Below are 18223 nucleotides of genomic sequence, written 5' to 3' on the forward strand. Positions count from 1 at the left end.
GATATTCAATTGATTTGTGATGGTAAAAGCTTTGGACCACTTGGCCACCTGTGGTCTCCAAATGTGTTTGTCATCTGTAAAGGTAAGTGCCACAGACCCCTTGGCTACACAAGGGCCCCATATAATAGTATGTTTGTTACTCTTATATGTATCGCACACGTGTAAGGAAATTGTCACTGTTCCAAATGATTAGTGACAGATGGATTCTAGTGTTCCATTGGCAAAATCACTAACTGTGAGATGGCAGATTAGTGTTAACTTGAGCCATATATTGTAAGGCAGCTATGTTGAATGTCGCATCAGCAGTATTTCCATTTAGAAACATCTAAATGTCAGAAAAAAATCTTGAAGTCAGCACCCCATATCAGTATGACCCACAGGAGAAGCTGAAATCAGATTTTCAAGAATGCAACAGTGGTCCTAGATGCCAAACTGGCACCACTGTCCTTTAGAACCATGTACATGTGATAATGACAAGTCTTTTTGTGAAAACCCGATGCTCCTACAATATTCTGAAAATCTACTACTTCATATTATATATAAATATGTAAATGTCACTCAAGATATCTCCCATCATGCATTTACTGAAATGAAATTCAAAATTTTCTTGTAAATCTATTTTCATAATAAAAGTTATCCAGTCTGTAATTGCTTGTTGTCCAGAATTTATGACTTGTTCATATTAGATGTCGAGAGAATGTCAGATAAATCTGTAGCCAACTGGAAAATCAGAGCAAACTGCAAAACCCAGAGCAGACTGGGAACTCCAGAGAAAACCATGTTCATGGTTATTTCATAGCATAGTGAAAACTACCAGGACATTTGGAAGGCTTAGGTCAAATATGTTTCATATTGAGCCTGACACTTTATTTTCAAAGAGGACTGTACATTTACTATTTTGTCTGAAGGTATACAGTGGCATGTGGTAGGCAAGTGACCTTATAGAGGAAGGCAAGCCTTTCCAAAGGGTGGATCACTGAAAGTTAGTGATATACATATAAAGTAATAAATGCATAATTTTTTCTTGTTTTATATTTAATATAAAATCATATGCATGTTATAGAACCAATCTGATAGAAATTCTAGTAATTTTACATAAATTATAAATAATCATCAATCATGATGTAAAGCCATAGGAAAACTTTATCAACAAAATCAGGGTACAAACATGTAGCTTGACTATCATTCTCCATCCATTCTTTTTCTCATTATTGTAAAATATATAATTTATGAGGTTTATTTCTCTCCAATAATCACAAAGCTCTCCCTATCAGCTGTTTCACTTCAATCAGCTGTATTTGATTCCAGTGGAAAGCAATAGGGTTACTGATACAAGGGGCCATCCATTTAGTACGTACGCAAAAATCTGGCAAAAGCTTGACCCCTCCCCCCTGTACACATGCATACTCTTTTTTACATACATCCAACCTGCATAAGTACGCTTGATGTACACACATCCCCCAATTCTATAGAATGGCCTATATTTAATCCACACAGAAACAATCAAGGATTAATAATATTAATGTGTTTAATAAAACAGATAGTCCACCAATGTTAAATGTCTGGCTGCATTAAAGAAATAAGCTGCGTAACTTTAAAAAGTTTGTCTAGTGTCTGCTAAAATTCAAATGCCAACTTAACCCAGTCAAACAGGTTAAGTATTAAACAAATTCTTATTGAGGTTGCTTCACACACACCCCCCATTTCCTATGCGAACATATATTATCAGTAGACACACACACACCCATACGCAAGCATATGCATTTGGGTTAAACCATGCGTACATTCTAAATGGATGGCCACCAATCAGTTCTATATGATTCCAATGGAAAGCAATAGGGTTACTGATCCAATACGTTGTATTTGATTCCAATGCTCTCTAAATAATCATTACTTCTCTTCTTTGATGTAAATCAAACAGAGTAATCTATTAAACTGAATTAAATATGAACTCTCTGTTCACATTACAGATTGGATTCACAGTACAGATTGGATTCACATTACATATTGGATTAACATATTATTGAATGACAAGTATCTGAATTTGTTTACAAAATATTATAATAATAATCTTTATTCTAATTTATAAATAAACTTTGGTCTATGTACAACTCAATGTGTAATGTAAAAATGGATGTTTTGGACATTTTTGCACTGTATGATTTTGTCCCAAGTTTGAGCCCCAAGTATAGCTTAACAATGAACTTGATTCAGCTGAGATTAAGTTGGTACAACTCCCTATAGTTTTCAAATAAAATCAAATTAGGGCTTTTGTAATGGATAACCAGGTAATAGTGCTACCATAATCTACAAAGTCCTAACTTCACAGTACATTAATTTGTGTAAAACGGTTCCCACCAGCATCTTCTTCTGGTACATTGAGGCAACTGTTGAAGCATACAGAGTGTGACCTGCATCCGAATACAGTTCTATCACAAATGTCACATGGTTAGTGCTGTTAGTGTAGAGATACAACACCTGCAAGCATACAATTAACTGAATACATAATGGTACTTCTTTTGCATAATTATATAATAAATAAATATCCAGGTGTTTTTTGATAGTGAATATAAACAAAATTCCATGTTGTTCAATTTACACCAATTCATAATTTGAACTACTTCAGGAATCCTTTACTCTGGATTTCCAAAAGGGAAAACTTTAAAAATGAGTTATAAGATTGTGAAAACAATAAAACATAACAATGAAAATCTACAAGACATTTAGTTCATTAGACCCAATAAAACATAACAATTAAAATCTACAAGAGAATTAGTTCATAGACCCAATAAAACAACAATTAAGATCTATAAAACAATTAGTTCATAGACCCAATAAAAGAACATTTAAAATCTACAAGACAATTAGTTCATAGATCCAATAAAACAACAATTAAAATTTACAAGACAATTAGTTCATAGACCCAATAAAGCATAACAATGAAAATCTACAAGACAGTTAGTTCATAGACCCAATAAAACATAACAATTAAAATCTATGAGACAATTAGTTCATTAGACCCAATAAAACAACAATTAAAATCTACAAGGCAATTAGTTCAAAGAACAATTAAAATCTACAAGAGAATTAGTTCATAGACCCAATAAAACATAATTAAAATCTACAAAACAATTAGTTCATAGACCCAATAAAATATAACAATTAAAATCTACAAGACAATTAGTTCATAGATCCAATAAAACAACAATTAAAATCTGCAAGACAATTAGTTCATTAGACCCAATAAAACATAACAATTAAAATCTACAAGACAATTAGTTCATTAGACCCAATAAAATATAACAATGAAAATGTACAAGAGAATTAGTTCATAGACCCAATAAAATATAACAATTAAAAGCTACAAGACATTTAGTTCATAGACCCAATAAAATATAACAATGAAAATCTACAAGAGAATTAGTTCATAGACCCAATAAAACATAACAATTAAAATCTACAAGACAATTAGTTCATTGACCCAATAAAACATAATTAAAATCTACAAGACAATTAGTTCATCAGATCCAATAAAACATAACAATTAAAATCTACAAGACAATTAGTTCATTAGACCCAATAAAACATAACCATTGAAAGCTACAAGACATTTAGTTCATAGACCCAATAAAACATAACAATTAAAATCTACAAGAGTATTAGTTCATTGACCCAATAAAACATAACAATGAAAAGCTACAAGAGAATTATTTCATAGACCCAATAAAACATAACAAAATCTACATGACATTTAGTTCATAGACCCAATAAAACATAACAATGAAAATCTACAAGAGTATTAGTTCATTGACCCAATAAAACATAACAATGAAAATCTACAAGACATTTATTTCATTAGGCCCAATAAAACATAAGAATTAAAATCTACAAGACAATTAGTTCATAGACTCAATAAAACATAACAATGAAAATCTACAAGACAATTAGTTCATTAGACCCAATAAAACATAACAATTAAAATCTACAAGACAATTAGTTCATTAGACCCAATAAAACGTAACAATTAAAATCTACAAGAGAATTAGTTCAAAGACCCAATAAAACATAACAATTAAAAGCTACAAGACATTTAGTTCATAGACCCAATAAAACATAACAAAATCTATAAGACAATTAGTTCATTAGACCCAATAAAACAATTAAAATCTACAAGACAATTAGTTCATTAGACCTAATAAAACATAATTAAAATCTACAAGACAATTAGTTCATTAGACCCAATAAAACAATTAAAATCTACAAGACAATTAGTTCATCAGACCCAATAAAACTTAATTAAAATCTACAAGACAATTAGTTCATTAGACCCAATAAAACAATTAAAATCTACAAGACAATTAGTTCGTTAGACCCAATAAAACAATTAAAATCTACAAGACAATTAATTCATTAGACCCAATAAAACAATTAAAATCTACAAGACAGTTCATTAAAACATAGTTAAAATCTACAAGACAATTAGTTCATCAGAACCAATAAAACATAGCAATTAAAATCTACAAGACAATTAGTTCATGAAACCCAATAAAACAAAACAATTAAAATCTACAAAAGAATTAGTTCATAGACCCAATAAAATATAACAATGAAAATCTACAAGACAATTAGTTCATATACCCAATAAAACATAACAATTAAAATCGACAAGACAATTAGTTCATTAGATCCAATAAAACATAACAATTAAAATCTACAAGACAATTAGTTCATTAGACCCAATAAAACATAACAATTAAAATCTATAAGACAATTAGTTCATTGGACCCAACTATTTTTTTTGTCAGTGGGAAAATACGACTATATTATTGCTAGATTTGTTACATGCAACTGCACTTTGCACAGGGTTTAACTACAGAACCATATGTACTCACTTACAAGGTGAGTCAAACATCAAACAACACAGACCCTGATCAGCTGTTGCATAATATGCAGGCAGATCAAGATTCATGTGATTACTCCTAAAAAACTGCTTAGACCCAGATCTGCCATCACATTATGCAACAGTAAATCTTGGTTGATGCAACCTGCAATTGTACGCCATTTGTAAATGAGTATATATAATAAAGTAAACCTATTCTACTTGTATTATAGCCCCATTATTTCCTTTTCCCTGCATAGTATGTCTCTTAAAAGCTATTCTGATCCTCATACAGCATACAGTCTTTCTTATTTGCACAGTACCTCTTTTAGATGCATAGTACCTCTCTAAGCTACATAGTATCTCTCTTTTAGATGCATAGTACATCTCTTTTAGGGGCCCCGAGTTGCCGAGTGGTCTAAAGTGCTCTCCATTATGGATCACTGCCATCTCACCTCTGTCTGCGTGGGTTCGAGTCTAGGATTCGGCCAATGTGGGTATGTGAGAAAGCTTGCCAGTAGCTTCTCGTGAGTCAGTGGTTCTTTCCAGGTTCTTCCTCCACCATTAATACTGGCCGCCATGCATAGCCTATCGTGTGCTGAAAAATGGCGTTAAACTCCACAACAACAACAACAACCTCTCTTTTAGCTAAATAGTACTTCTCCTTTAGCTATGCAGTACCTCTCTTTTAGTTGCATAATACCTCTCTGAGCTGCATAGAAACACTTTTAGTTGCATAGTACCTCTCTGAGCTACATAGTACCTCTTTTAGCTACACAGTACCTCTTTGTTTTAGTTCAAAAGTACTTCTCTTTTAGTTGCATAGTACCTCTTAGCTGCATAGAACTTCTCATTTAGATGCATAGTACCTCTCTTTGAGCTGCAAGGCAGCTTGCTTTTAGCTGCATGATACCTCTCTTTTAGGTACATGGTACCTCTCTTTTAGGTATATGGTACCTCTCTTTTAGGTACATGATACATCTCTTTTAGCTAAGTAATACCTTTCTTTTATCTACATAGTGTAACAGCAAGCTAACTGTCTGCTATTTTGTAATAATAAATGTTACTCCTACAAATATAAATATTGAATGTGTTATTCACGATTTTAACTGAGGTAATGAAGAGATGTGTCAAGCATTTCAACTTCCATCAGTTAATTAACACGTTTCCACTTTGATATTCATTTTTATTAATGAATATACAATTTTTATTAATTAATATATACTTGTGATGTTTAAAATGGATCTTAGGAGTCCACTTCAAATTATATCCATGCATAATGTATTGTAATTCTTTATTATTTAGTACATCATGTACGTTAGCAGTGTTCTCTGCATCTCTGGTTGTTTTAGGGGAGCTATGTTAGCCACCTTCTGATTGGTCATTTGATACGAGTCTTTGGCAGTTGCTGGCTCTCGATAGTTTTTGGGTTGCAGAGGCATGTGCCTTATTACTATAAATACCATTGCGTTTGGGGGTTTGGGGAGAACTTCCTGCAGAGTTTGTATTTTATACATGTCCTTTCAAATCCAATCTCCACCTTGGTAAAATTTGGTAAACTTGACCAGTAATGTCGAAGGAACAAATACGTCAAATGCAACTCAGTTTGGTAGGCAAACAATGTTGATTAACATACAATGTTGCATTCCCTTTAGCATCTGTACTTTGCTTACTAAATTCCCCCTTGGTAACCTTACTGAGAATTCTACCCAATTTTATCGAGAACTCAACCCTGTTTTACAGAGCTCTCTCCAGTTTATTTAGCTATGTTGGGATGAATGTATTATGATTCCAATATGTGTTTCTTAGAAGCTATTTACTTTTGTTAGTGTGAACTCATCTGGGGTTTGGTGTATTGCAGTGTAGGGAAATTCCGATCTGACCTTGTTTTACCAAGCTCCACCATAGATGTATAAGGTGTTGCAGCGATGTGTCCCGATTATGTAGGGGGAATCTCTTTTCTATTAATTAACTGGCATGTACTCTTACATAGACTGAAGTTGGGGGAATCTCTTTTCTATTACTTAACTGGCACGTACTCTTACATAGATTGAAGTGATAAACTTTCCATGTGGTAAACTTGTTGCTTGCTAAGCAATTGTACACATATTGAAAATTCAAGTGAAAGTAAGCTAATTTGAATGAAATACATGAATAAACAAGCCATTTAACCCTATTTCACTTGTTCTCTTTATTACGTTTCTCTTCCTTGGGCCTAATATTTTAGTCAGTGTTAATGACTATTTGTATCATTGTCTCCTGAAATGGTTTCTGTGCTGTGTGTGCTGTTTTGGGCAGAGTACCTTATTGATTGAAGGCCATAATGTCAAATGTGCTACAATAGTTCCTCTCTTTTAGCTATGTAGTACATCTCTTTTATCTACATAGTACCTCTATTATAGCTATGGAGTACATCTCTTTTATCTACATGGTACCTCTATTATAGCTATGGAGTACATCCCTTTTATCTATTTAGTACCTCTATTATAGTTATGTAGTACAACTCTTTTATCTACATAGCATGGTACTTATATTTGTAGTACTACTAATTTATCTACATAGAACCTCTATTATAGCTATGTAGTATATCTCTTTTATCTATACATTACCTCTATTATAGGTATGGAGTACATCCTTTTTATCTATTTAGTACTTCTATTATAGTTATGTATTGCATCTCTTTTATCTACACAGTACCTATATTATAGCTATGTAGTACATCCCTTTTATCTATTTAGTACTTCTATTATAGTTATGTAGTACATCTCTTTTATCTACACAGTACCTACATTATAGCTATGGAGTACATCCTTTTTACCTATTTAGTAACTCTATTATAGTTATGTATTACATCTCTTTTATCAACAAAGTACCTGTATTATAGCTATGGAGTACTTCTTTTATCTACACAGTACCTGTACTATAGCTATGGAGTACTTCTCTTTTATCAACACAGTACCTATATTATAGCTATGGAGTACTTCTTTTATCTACACAGTACCTGTATTATAGCTTTGGAGTACTTTTATCTACACAGTACCTGTATTATAGCTATGGAGTACATGTATTATAGCTATGGAGTACAAATATTATAACTATGGAGTACATGTATTATAGCCATGGAGTACATGTATTTTAGCTGATATGATCCTAATGTAGATTAGACTTAAGTCTGATCAATAAATTAACCAGATTAGTAATAGACATACTGTATAAGAAAAAATAATTTGCAAAGATGTATTTTTCACAAGCAGCACATAAGTCTAGTGTCATACCTAGAAGAAAGTTATGGGGTACTTTAATAAAGTAACAGGTAATCCCTTATTTAATTCTCCAGTATACCGCACATCCTCATATAATCAGGTATGAAAAGGAATTCCTTTAAATAATTAACTATTTTTACTTTTATAATTTATTAATTGATTTATTCTGCTTGATTATATTCAGTTTATTTTTGTTGGCAAGAACCAACCACAAAACCTAATTCCATGGCTCAATATGGCAAATTTCAATGTCTACTATTCCATTTTTCCCTCACTCTGCACCTTAGCTCAGGGGTCTAACCCAAAATTCATTATATATTGCAAACATACAAATAATACTTTCCAACTATTTGTGGTCCCAAAGAGTGGGGAGTAATACATATGACCCCAAATTAGCAATGCTGGACAACTGAAAATAAGTTATTTACTCGTATATACCTACTGATAATGACTAGAAACTAAAAATCAAAATAAAATAAAATGTTTTTCTACAGCATTTAATTCACTTTAAATCACACAATAGCTAGGGGACTTAGTACACACACACACGCACACACACACACACACATGAGTACGTAACCAACATTAGGGCGACATATGTCACACAGCAGCATTAGGGTGACAGAAAGACATCATGTTGTGTTATAAAACTGCAGCACATATTTGTATATAAATTCATCAAAATAATCTATAATTCCTATTATCAAACTTCAATATTCATGTTTAAAACAGCAAAAAGTATTGTAAAATGAAAACACACATCTGTCGCCTTAATACCGTGTCGCCTTAATGCCAACACACAACTGTGATGGTCAAAACAGCCTTATGGCGACAGACTCTTCACACACATATTCTGTCTAATCCAGTATTAAGGCGACAGTATTTTGTAATGGCCCTATTGCTATACCAAACAAAATATGAAACTAAAATTATATTTTAAGATGATCAGAATCATAAGTTTATGCCTTTTAAAACTGTAATACGTATGTTCATCTACATCCTTATGACGATATAGTCTTCACACACATATTCTGTCTAATCCAGCATTAAGGCGACAGTATTTTGTAATGGCCCTATTGCTATACCAAACAAAATATGAAACTAAAATTATATTTTAAGATGATCAGAATCATAAATATATGCCATTTTAAAACTGTATCGCAACGCCTGCTTATCCATTTCCAAACGTATTTATGTTTGAACTTTTTTTTAAATGTCATAGGCAGTCAGTTAAATATAAGACAGAAGCTGCACTATTGTTTTCAAGCCATAATAATTCTTTTTAACTCCATCTAAAAGTGTATGGTCATAATAGTTTTGGCACCAGTGAGTAGATGAAAATAATTCCCCTCCCATCCCATATATTAAGTGTCCTCAGTTAGAAATTTGCTTTAAATGAGCTAATAACCGACATGTTTAATCCGGTTGATGAAAATATTTTAGTGAAATATATCCATTAATTACTCAAATCAATTTAATTTTCTTCTTATTTCAAGTTCTAAAGGTTTGTCTGCAATATTTATCACAGGCTGAATTAGTACATTTCTTGCTGCATCCCGCGCGATAATGAAAGATGTCTACCGTTTATGAGCTGCTTGTGTTTGTGTACATTCACATAGAAAATATAACCAAAGTCATACTTCTCCATCTCATTTAAAGTTACAACATCACATAAAAAGCTCAACAAAACAAGATTTTAAAAAATTATGTCTATTGTTGGATTTTCACCCAATTCGATAGTATGAGTAATACCATATCTACCTATAGACAACCAATGTGCTTTGATATAAGTAAATTTCTTGCTCAAAATATTCTCAATATATATTGACGAGCAGTGAAAATGTATCGTATTCCAATACAGTGAATTATCAAGATTATTACGGCCTATAGTAAAATAAAGATAGGACATTTTCTTGCTCCAAGCGATTTTTTAAAACTCAGTTAATTTTCAGGTCAGCGTCATCAAATGTATCTAAAAGTTACTAATTCGTGTCCCGCAAAGTGCTTAAAATGAATTAGGTACTTTTAGTTACATTTAATGACACTAATCTGAAATTTGCCGAGTTACAGATACGAAACATTCACTATGTGTAACCAACTATGAGGTTTTCACCGGAGAGATGAAATATATCGTTTATTCACTTATTCACTCAGACCAAGCAAATTATCTTTTAATTTTATGCTCAGATGTATTGGCTAGAAATAGTATAAGATTGATAACATATTTCTTACTTTATTCCCCGAGCAGCAAGGTGGGGGTGGGGTGGGAGGGTTCCGGTTGGCCGACCTTTGGGAGAGGGTGCGAAGATTCCACCCATAAGACCACAATTATAAATCCAGTGCCTGGTTGATTTATTATTTGCCCAAATCCTCGTTTGCAAGATCTTGTTGATGTTTCGAACTCCACATGGGCTAGACCCATAAGTTGATTGGGCAAAAAGAATTAAGGCTAGAACTGGTGGGTCAGCTAACCTTTTTTTAGCCCTCCCCCTCCTCGTTCCGCCAAGGCCCCGATTCTACAATCGGGTCTTGTAAAAATGTAGATTTCTTTGTTGCCAAAAGCCAACCTGAACCTTGTGTATAAGCCTGGTTGGCAAGACCCCGGTATTGTTTTGAAATCCTCACAGGTCAAGGGCCATAATGTGCGACAAGAAGGCTCAGATGCGGTATAGCAGTGCGAACAAAAATTATGTGCGCGCATGTCGCTGCGTTTACTGCGTTAATGGTTTGATGTGCATTTAAGTATATCCGCGGTCCGTGATGTGTAACTAAATCGTTGTTGTAATAATAATAATAATAATATGTTTCTGCGCCAACTATGGAATATTGCACAGCTAAAATAGCTCGACATTGACTAGAACTAATTAAGAAATATCTCCCCGTCCCGGATTCTATCAAATAGCAACTATAACAGCGTCAGAAAGCTCAGGTGGAATTTTGAGAAAGTACAGAACAGTTATCTAGATTAAATGTATAACCTACCAAAACAAATTGTTACATCAAATGAGGCAGCAAAAAGATCTTAAGACATTACCCGAGGATTTTGCTTGTCATCTTCAACCCGCTCCACCACCTCATTAACCTCTTCAACCACAGCCCGGAGTTCGACCACCGCCACCACCAAAGTTAGAACTAACATGATAGATAAATTTACTGAGGAAGATGTTGCCGCTATCAGGGGATTCTGACAAAATACTTGATATTGCCGTGTTTGGATATGGGGGTCGACAAACGATGCGTAAAACCAGAATATATTAAAACCCTAAAAGCTGCCTATTGTGTTAAATATTTATATTGCATTGCTTTTAATATTCAGCAGATCACATCTGAGGATTACATTAATAATTTTGTTATCAATGACCGGATAGCAAAGGAACATACTGCAAGAGTAAAACAGAAAGCTAAAACAAAGAAACCAGGAAGAATTGACGCGTAAACTTGAAAAAGTAACAGGCGAAAGGAGGAATCAGGTGCAAAAACCAAATCTGAAACAAGGAATGAAAAGGTAGAAGCCGAGTCATATGTAAGAATGTTGTTTTCCTTTAATGCTTACTTCGTGTCTGCCTCCACTGGCAGTGTTTATCTTAAGCTGTACACGTGACTCTATTTATAGAAGTGAAAAAGTAGTTCTCTTTACAGTTCATACAGAAATGAACGCAATTCATTTTGATCATGTGGTAACATTCTGACCAATGGAAATGTTACTTTCCTGTAGCAGCTACTGTCATTGCAATTATCTATTAATGACCTTATTTTTAAATTACTGATGCATGCATTGAAAGCAGCATCACCTCAAGGCACGAATAACTGCTGGAAACCTTCTAGTCAGGAGTGTATCACACGGAACTAACATTTGGGACGGAATTGGGGTTAGGTCTGGCCGTCACGGCAGAATTTTGAGAAACAGAGATAGACATAATAACAAAATCTAGAACTCCCTTCTGTAATACGTGTTTTAATCTGAAATGTCCTATCTTATAAAAATGTTACAAAATGTATGTCGCTATTTCAGCTAATATCCTCAAACAGATTTGGTATGGATATTCAGATGAACATCATTATTATATTTATTGCTCCCTATTTGAGGGCAAAAAACATTGAACATAGTTTCAGATGATGAAATGAAGGGGAATGATGATGCAAAACAGAATCTACTTTTCTGTCCACTGTTAATTTGCATATTAATGATGCTCACATTTATGTTATGATTGACAGGCATAATATGATGGACAGACAAATCATTTTCATTAACTACAAGTAACTCAATTTTTTTTTGCAAAGTAAAAGAAAGACAAAGTTTGTTAGAAATATGTACTTTATTTATTAGTACAGATACTAGCTTAAATGCCTGTCATGTGAAGGAAGACATAGAAGAAAGTGTCAAGATTTTAAAAAATGGATGCATGAGTTGGAAAAAAAAAATTAACATATAAATAAAAACAATAAGAAACATTTGATAAAATATTTAACCCAACAATTGATTTTACAATAAGACCAAATAAAATTATATATATATATATATATATATATATATATATATATATATATATATATATATATATATATATATATATATGTGATGTGTTCTTGCACATGTAGAAGAGGGGTGCAAGTTATTGTCAGAACAAAAGTGAATGAGAACGATGGTTTGTATTATTAACTTGTTTGACGAGATTGTAAAATGAAATGTACCTGCACCAGCCTACTCTTTCTGACATCAATAGAGTCAAGAGAAAGATAAAGAGTGAAATGACAGAATACCCTAGGTCAGTCGTGCAAATATTACAAAGTCAAAGTATATGGGTACATAATTAAAACAAAGACAAACGTTGTGTTTGATGCTGGCCACTTTCATGACTTTGTATTGAACATAAATGATCTCAGTGAACCAAATATTTGCTATGTATTTACAGCATAACATAACTATGTGGACAAAGTCTATAGCGTAAACGTGCTAAGAAATTGAACAATGAGACATAGCATATAATACAGACATTTTTTGAGGCTGCAACCACCGTAAACATGATTGTTATGTATTGAGCAGACTCCACCTAAACTATGTATTTACAGCAATGTAACTTTGAACAAAACATATCAAGTAAAGGTGCTAACACATGGAACACTGAGACGAGCGGTATTATAATACAACGATACTGTAGAAGCCTTATAACCTTGTAGGAGATTACTGCGGATGCAACAGCCTAAAAACCGAATAAACGGAGAAATTAAAATATAACAATTAAACAATATTTTCAAAAAACACAACAATAAACAAACTTCATTAACAACAATATTGCATATAACAATTATATACAAGGAGGTATGATGGGGTGGAGGTGGGGAAAATTTATACAGAACAAATGAAACATGTCCACACCCCATAAGGAAATTGGCTCAACTAAAGCCGCAGTCCTTATCAGAGAAAATCCCTCCGCACGTTGCAGGAGCAAGAGTATTGCGATTGGCTAGGCAGAACACATGATTAAAAGCTTTTAAATATATTTGCCCTTGACAGCACATTATCTGACAAATCAGGCGGGAAATTGAAGACCCAATCACACATCCCATAAATGTTCTTACGCGAGCATAAATCGTTTTATGTGATGTGTTCTTGCACATGTAGAAGAGGGGTGCAAGTTATTGTCAGAACGAAAGTGAATGAGAACGATGGTTTGTATTAATAACTTGTTTGACGAGATTGTAAAATGAAATGTACCTGCACCAGCCTACTCTTTCCAACATCGATAGAGTCGAGAGGAAGATAAAGAGTGAAATGACAGAATACCCTAGGTCAGTCATGCAAATATTACAAAGTCAAAGTATATGGGTACATAATTAAAACAAAGACAAACGTTGTGTTTGATGCTGGCCACTTTTGTGACTTTGTATTGAACATAAATGATCTCAGTGAACCAAATATTTGCTATGTATTTACAGCATAACATAACTATGTGGACAAAGTTTATATCGCAAACGTGCTAAGAAAGTGAACAATGAGACATACCATATAATACAGACATTTTTTGAGGCTGCAACCACCATAAACAGAAATACAGCAAACAGAGCTTGCTGTATTTCTGGCAGCCACAAAAAGGAGGGTGGGGCAAAGAACAAAAGCGTCCAGCATCAAAGAAAAGATAAATGTTGATCAAAATTAAAGCGATGAATTCTGTATTGCCGGGGCAGTTGAGCACCCTCATACTCCCCACTAGTTAGGATATATCCAGCATGTATGGAGGATTGGGAAGAAACTTTAAAATGGAGGCGCGTATTTCCTGAATGCGCTGTTGGTCTTCCGGAGCTGTTAGAGTACCCTCGTACGCTCCTGGCGGTCGAAAAGGTAGGTAGACACAGATTAGTCCGGGTCGAGTGAATGATATCCCAGCAAAGTACGGTCGATGCCTATAGTTCTAAGTCTGTGAAACCCACGAGACCTGAAAGAGGAATTAGCACACAGCAGAATGGCGATCTTAGAAAAAGTGATTAGAGGGTCACAAAGCTGAAACCTTTTTACCTAACCTTATGCATTTCTCAAATGCATCTGAAAAGGCTATATTGATTATTATTTAAACTGATAGAACACGGTCAAATTGTCCGATGTGAACTCTTTATATAGCATCCAAGCCAGCTTACCAAGTGTATGTCATGCCCTGACCAAGATATTTAATTTAAGGCAAGTGTACAAATTTGCTATCAACTGCTGGCTTAGTGCAGGTGGCAGACATATACATGGGCATATTTTCAAATCCATCAGCTAAAACATATATACATGACCCCGAAGAAGCGAATACAACAACCAATGTTTTTGAAAAATTAAATTCTTTTAAGAAATAATTATGTTGTATATTATTTCGGTTTTTCCTTCTTCTTTTCTACGGATTAAATACATACGTCTCATCAAATCTCAGCAAGTGATTGCCATTTTGGGACCAGTGAAAAGTAAGATGGGGCTAGTGAAAAGTAAGGTGGGGCTAGTGATGAGAAAGGTGGGACAAGTGAATTTTCTGAAACCACTTGTCCTGAACTAGTGGTCAACAAAAACAAATATATATACATTTGCTCAGCCCTGGAAATGCATGAGTTTTGTGTCATTAGAGGATGGTTTGTTTGTTTATGGCTTCAACTAAGGCTTGATTGTCAGTGTGGAAATAGATAAGTGTTCTCCCTAGACCACAACTGCCAGAACGATGGGTTAGAATTATAGAAGTGTTATAGTTTGATATCCCCATGTCTGATCCCAAATGCCAAAGAAATAGTGTGTGACCCTGATGACACTATCCAACTGAGGCAGAAACATCTGTGTACAAGTCCAACATGTCAGAGGTCAGCCAAATGTCAGGTAATAATAAGGATCTACCGTTAAAAAGTTTTGCCAGTCCCATAAATCTTCCTTTACCTCTTTTGTTAATCTAATTAGGTTTTGCGATGCCAATCGTCAAGTTGATGCGTCACCTAAGAAAAATTTGTCGCGGCAAAACAACTGCGCGAGAAAAGTTAAAAGTACATATGATGGATTGCAACCCCTTGAGGGTAATTTTATTTCAAGCAAGATATAAATGTAAGAATTTATTACATTTCTCTAAATTTCTACAGAACAAAGGAAACACGTCCGCACCCCATAAAGATATTAACTGAACTGAAACCGCAGTCCTTATCAGAGAAAATCCCTCTGCACGTTGACGGAGCGAGAGTATTGCGATTGGCTAGGCAGAACACGTGATTAAAAGCTTTAAATAGATTGGCCCTAGACAGCGCGTTACCTGACAAATCTGGCGGGAAATTGTAGACCCAATCACACATCCCATAAATGTCCTTACGCGAGCGTAAATCGTTATATGTGCATGACTTTAGTTTGGCAACTGACAGTTTATACCACAGTCAGCTTGAGAAAAAAATAAAACTCAATCACATAACATCGTTCAAGAAGAAAAAAAATCAACTGATGTTGATAGTCAGTTGTGACTGTAATATAATTATGATCCGTTGGAATGCTGCAACTTACGTTTTATTACTCACCTGCTAGAATTGCTGGCTAGTAGCAAGTATTATATAATTATGTGCAGGTTAGCTCTGCAACTAAGACTACTGATCACTGGTAGATGTTACATAATTACACTGCAGTCAGCACACATAAAAAATAACAATGTATCACTGTTATCTTGTATTGCTGCTCAGATATCAGTATTACATAATTATGTTCAGATTAGCACACTGCATCAAATACAGTCTTGCTGCCCTGGCTGTATTACTGAGTGCCATATAATTATCACCATGTTAGCACAATTCCAGTGTGATATAATTATGGTCAAGTTAGCACACAGCATTGATGACCAATGAAATGGCTGACATATTATTTTCAGATTAAAAACCTGACTTCTAGCTTGTCTGAGCATATCTGATAGATTCCTGATTACTGCTGCATAACATTAGTATTGACTGCTCATTAGCTCTTCATGGATGGCAAACATAACTAAATGACAAAATCATGATTTAGGTCTCCAACTCAGCAGAAATATGATCAATTACTATATCAAGTGATTCATTCTTGTTTACTGATTTCCTAACTAATAAAATCTATTTTAGTTCATTATGCATTTTCACAGGTCTATGGACTCCTATAATTTATAACAGGAATTATACTTGCTACAGCCAGTACTGCTGCCACATACCAAAATTACATGTCAGCTGAAACTATCTGATATGCTAAATCCATTATTTTCTTTTCCAATGGGATTAGTCCTCCAAAATTGTTGTTTTGTGAGACAAAAATACATCCATGAAATGTTTTTTCAGAAAATTATAAACACAACGGCTTATAAGATTGTATCACATGACTACAATGTTATGAATTTAAATTTATCATACAAGTAGCACATAATTATATTTCAGGGCCCCGAGTGGTCTAAAGCACTCTCCGTTACAGATCACTGCTATCTCACCTCTGTCTGCATGGCTTCGATTCTCAGATTCGGCTAATGTGGGTATGTGAGAAAGCTTGCCAGTAGCTTCTCGTGGGTCGGCATTTTTCCCTGGGGTTTTCCTGGATTCTTCCTCCACCATTAATACTGGCTGCCCTGTATAGCATATCATGTGCTGAAAAAATGGCGTTAAACCCTACAACAACAACATAATTACATTTCATGACATCAAAAATGATATTATCAAGTCATCCATTTGAAAGACATAATAAATATGACTTCCAAATGAATTCGATAGTCATTTCATGACACATCTGCAGTTAGCTGTTATAAAATCAGTATTTTTAATCATGCAGTAAATAAAATCTGCATTTATGCTCATTTCAAAATAAATGAATGAACTTTCAAATAATTCCAATCAAAACCTAAAAAAGATGAAATTATTTTACTTATATCATAATTTTCATTTTGAAATGAATACTTATATCTATCATCTATTTAAAACTTTTCTTCTGCAGTAAGTTTTTTCTCCTAACAATTTCATTGTAGACTTTATATTTTATTCTCCTCCAGTTTCCATTGCAGCTCTCTGCTATGCGTGGATTCAAAGCAAAGAATGCATCTACTTGCTTTTTGTCTGAAAAAAAAGTTAAAAACACTTGTATAATTCAATTTATGATAAGAAATACTACAGCTCTTTACCCAAACATTAGACACAAGGACAGCTTATGTTCACTGTTTCACACACACACACACACACACATATATATATATATATATACACACAGTCCGACCCCACTGGGACCGCTCCGGTGGCCTAGTGGTTAGAGCGTCCGCCTCGGATGCGGGAGGTCATGGGTTCGATCCCCGGCTGAGTCATACCAAAGACTTACAAAAATGGTACTAACAGCTGCCTCGCTTGGCACTCAGCATTAAGAGGTTAGTGTGAGGACTGGTCGGCCTGGTGTCAGGATAATGTGACTGGGTGGGACATCATGCTACATGTCTGTGGCATGATGCCCCAGCGCTAGACATCACTATAAACTGCCACACTGCAGACATCATAGCTATATGACTGAAAAATTGTTAAAGCTATGTTAAAAATCCAAATCACACACACACACACACACACACTGACCCCACTGGGATATATATATATATAT

The 18223-nt window shown here is 34.2% G+C and overlaps 2 protein-coding genes across 11 annotated transcripts in view; both read right to left on the reverse strand.

The window, feature by feature from the left end:
* Positions 1-1014: 1014 nt before the first annotated feature.
* Positions 1015-18223, reverse strand: part of LOC149789886 (serum paraoxonase/lactonase 3-like) — a 107587-nt gene continuing 90378 nt past the window's right edge. For all 6 annotated transcript variants that reach the window (XM_089971961.1, XM_089971958.1, XM_089971956.1 and 3 more), the window contains one exon: positions 1015-2478. In XM_089971961.1, coding sequence (XP_089828087.1) covers positions 2308-2478 — 171 coding nt within the window. In that variant the 3' untranslated portion in view covers positions 1015-2307. The remainder of the gene's footprint in view (positions 2479-18223) is intronic.
* The window catches only part of LOC149789887 (uncharacterized), a 31074-nt gene continuing 24928 nt past the window's right edge, over positions 12078-18223 (reverse strand). For all 5 annotated transcript variants that reach the window (XM_089971949.1, XM_089971947.1, XM_089971948.1 and 2 more), the window contains one exon: positions 12078-17697. In XM_089971949.1, coding sequence (XP_089828075.1) covers positions 17555-17697 — 143 coding nt within the window. In that variant the 3' untranslated portion in view covers positions 12078-17554. The remainder of the gene's footprint in view (positions 17698-18223) is intronic.

Source organism: Sinohyriopsis cumingii, chromosome 10 (genome assembly GCF_028554795.1).
Source record: "Sinohyriopsis cumingii isolate HCF-2022 chromosome 10, ASM2855479v2, whole genome shotgun sequence".
In the NCBI taxonomy this organism is placed as follows: domain Eukaryota; kingdom Metazoa; phylum Mollusca; class Bivalvia; order Unionida; family Unionidae; genus Sinohyriopsis; species Sinohyriopsis cumingii.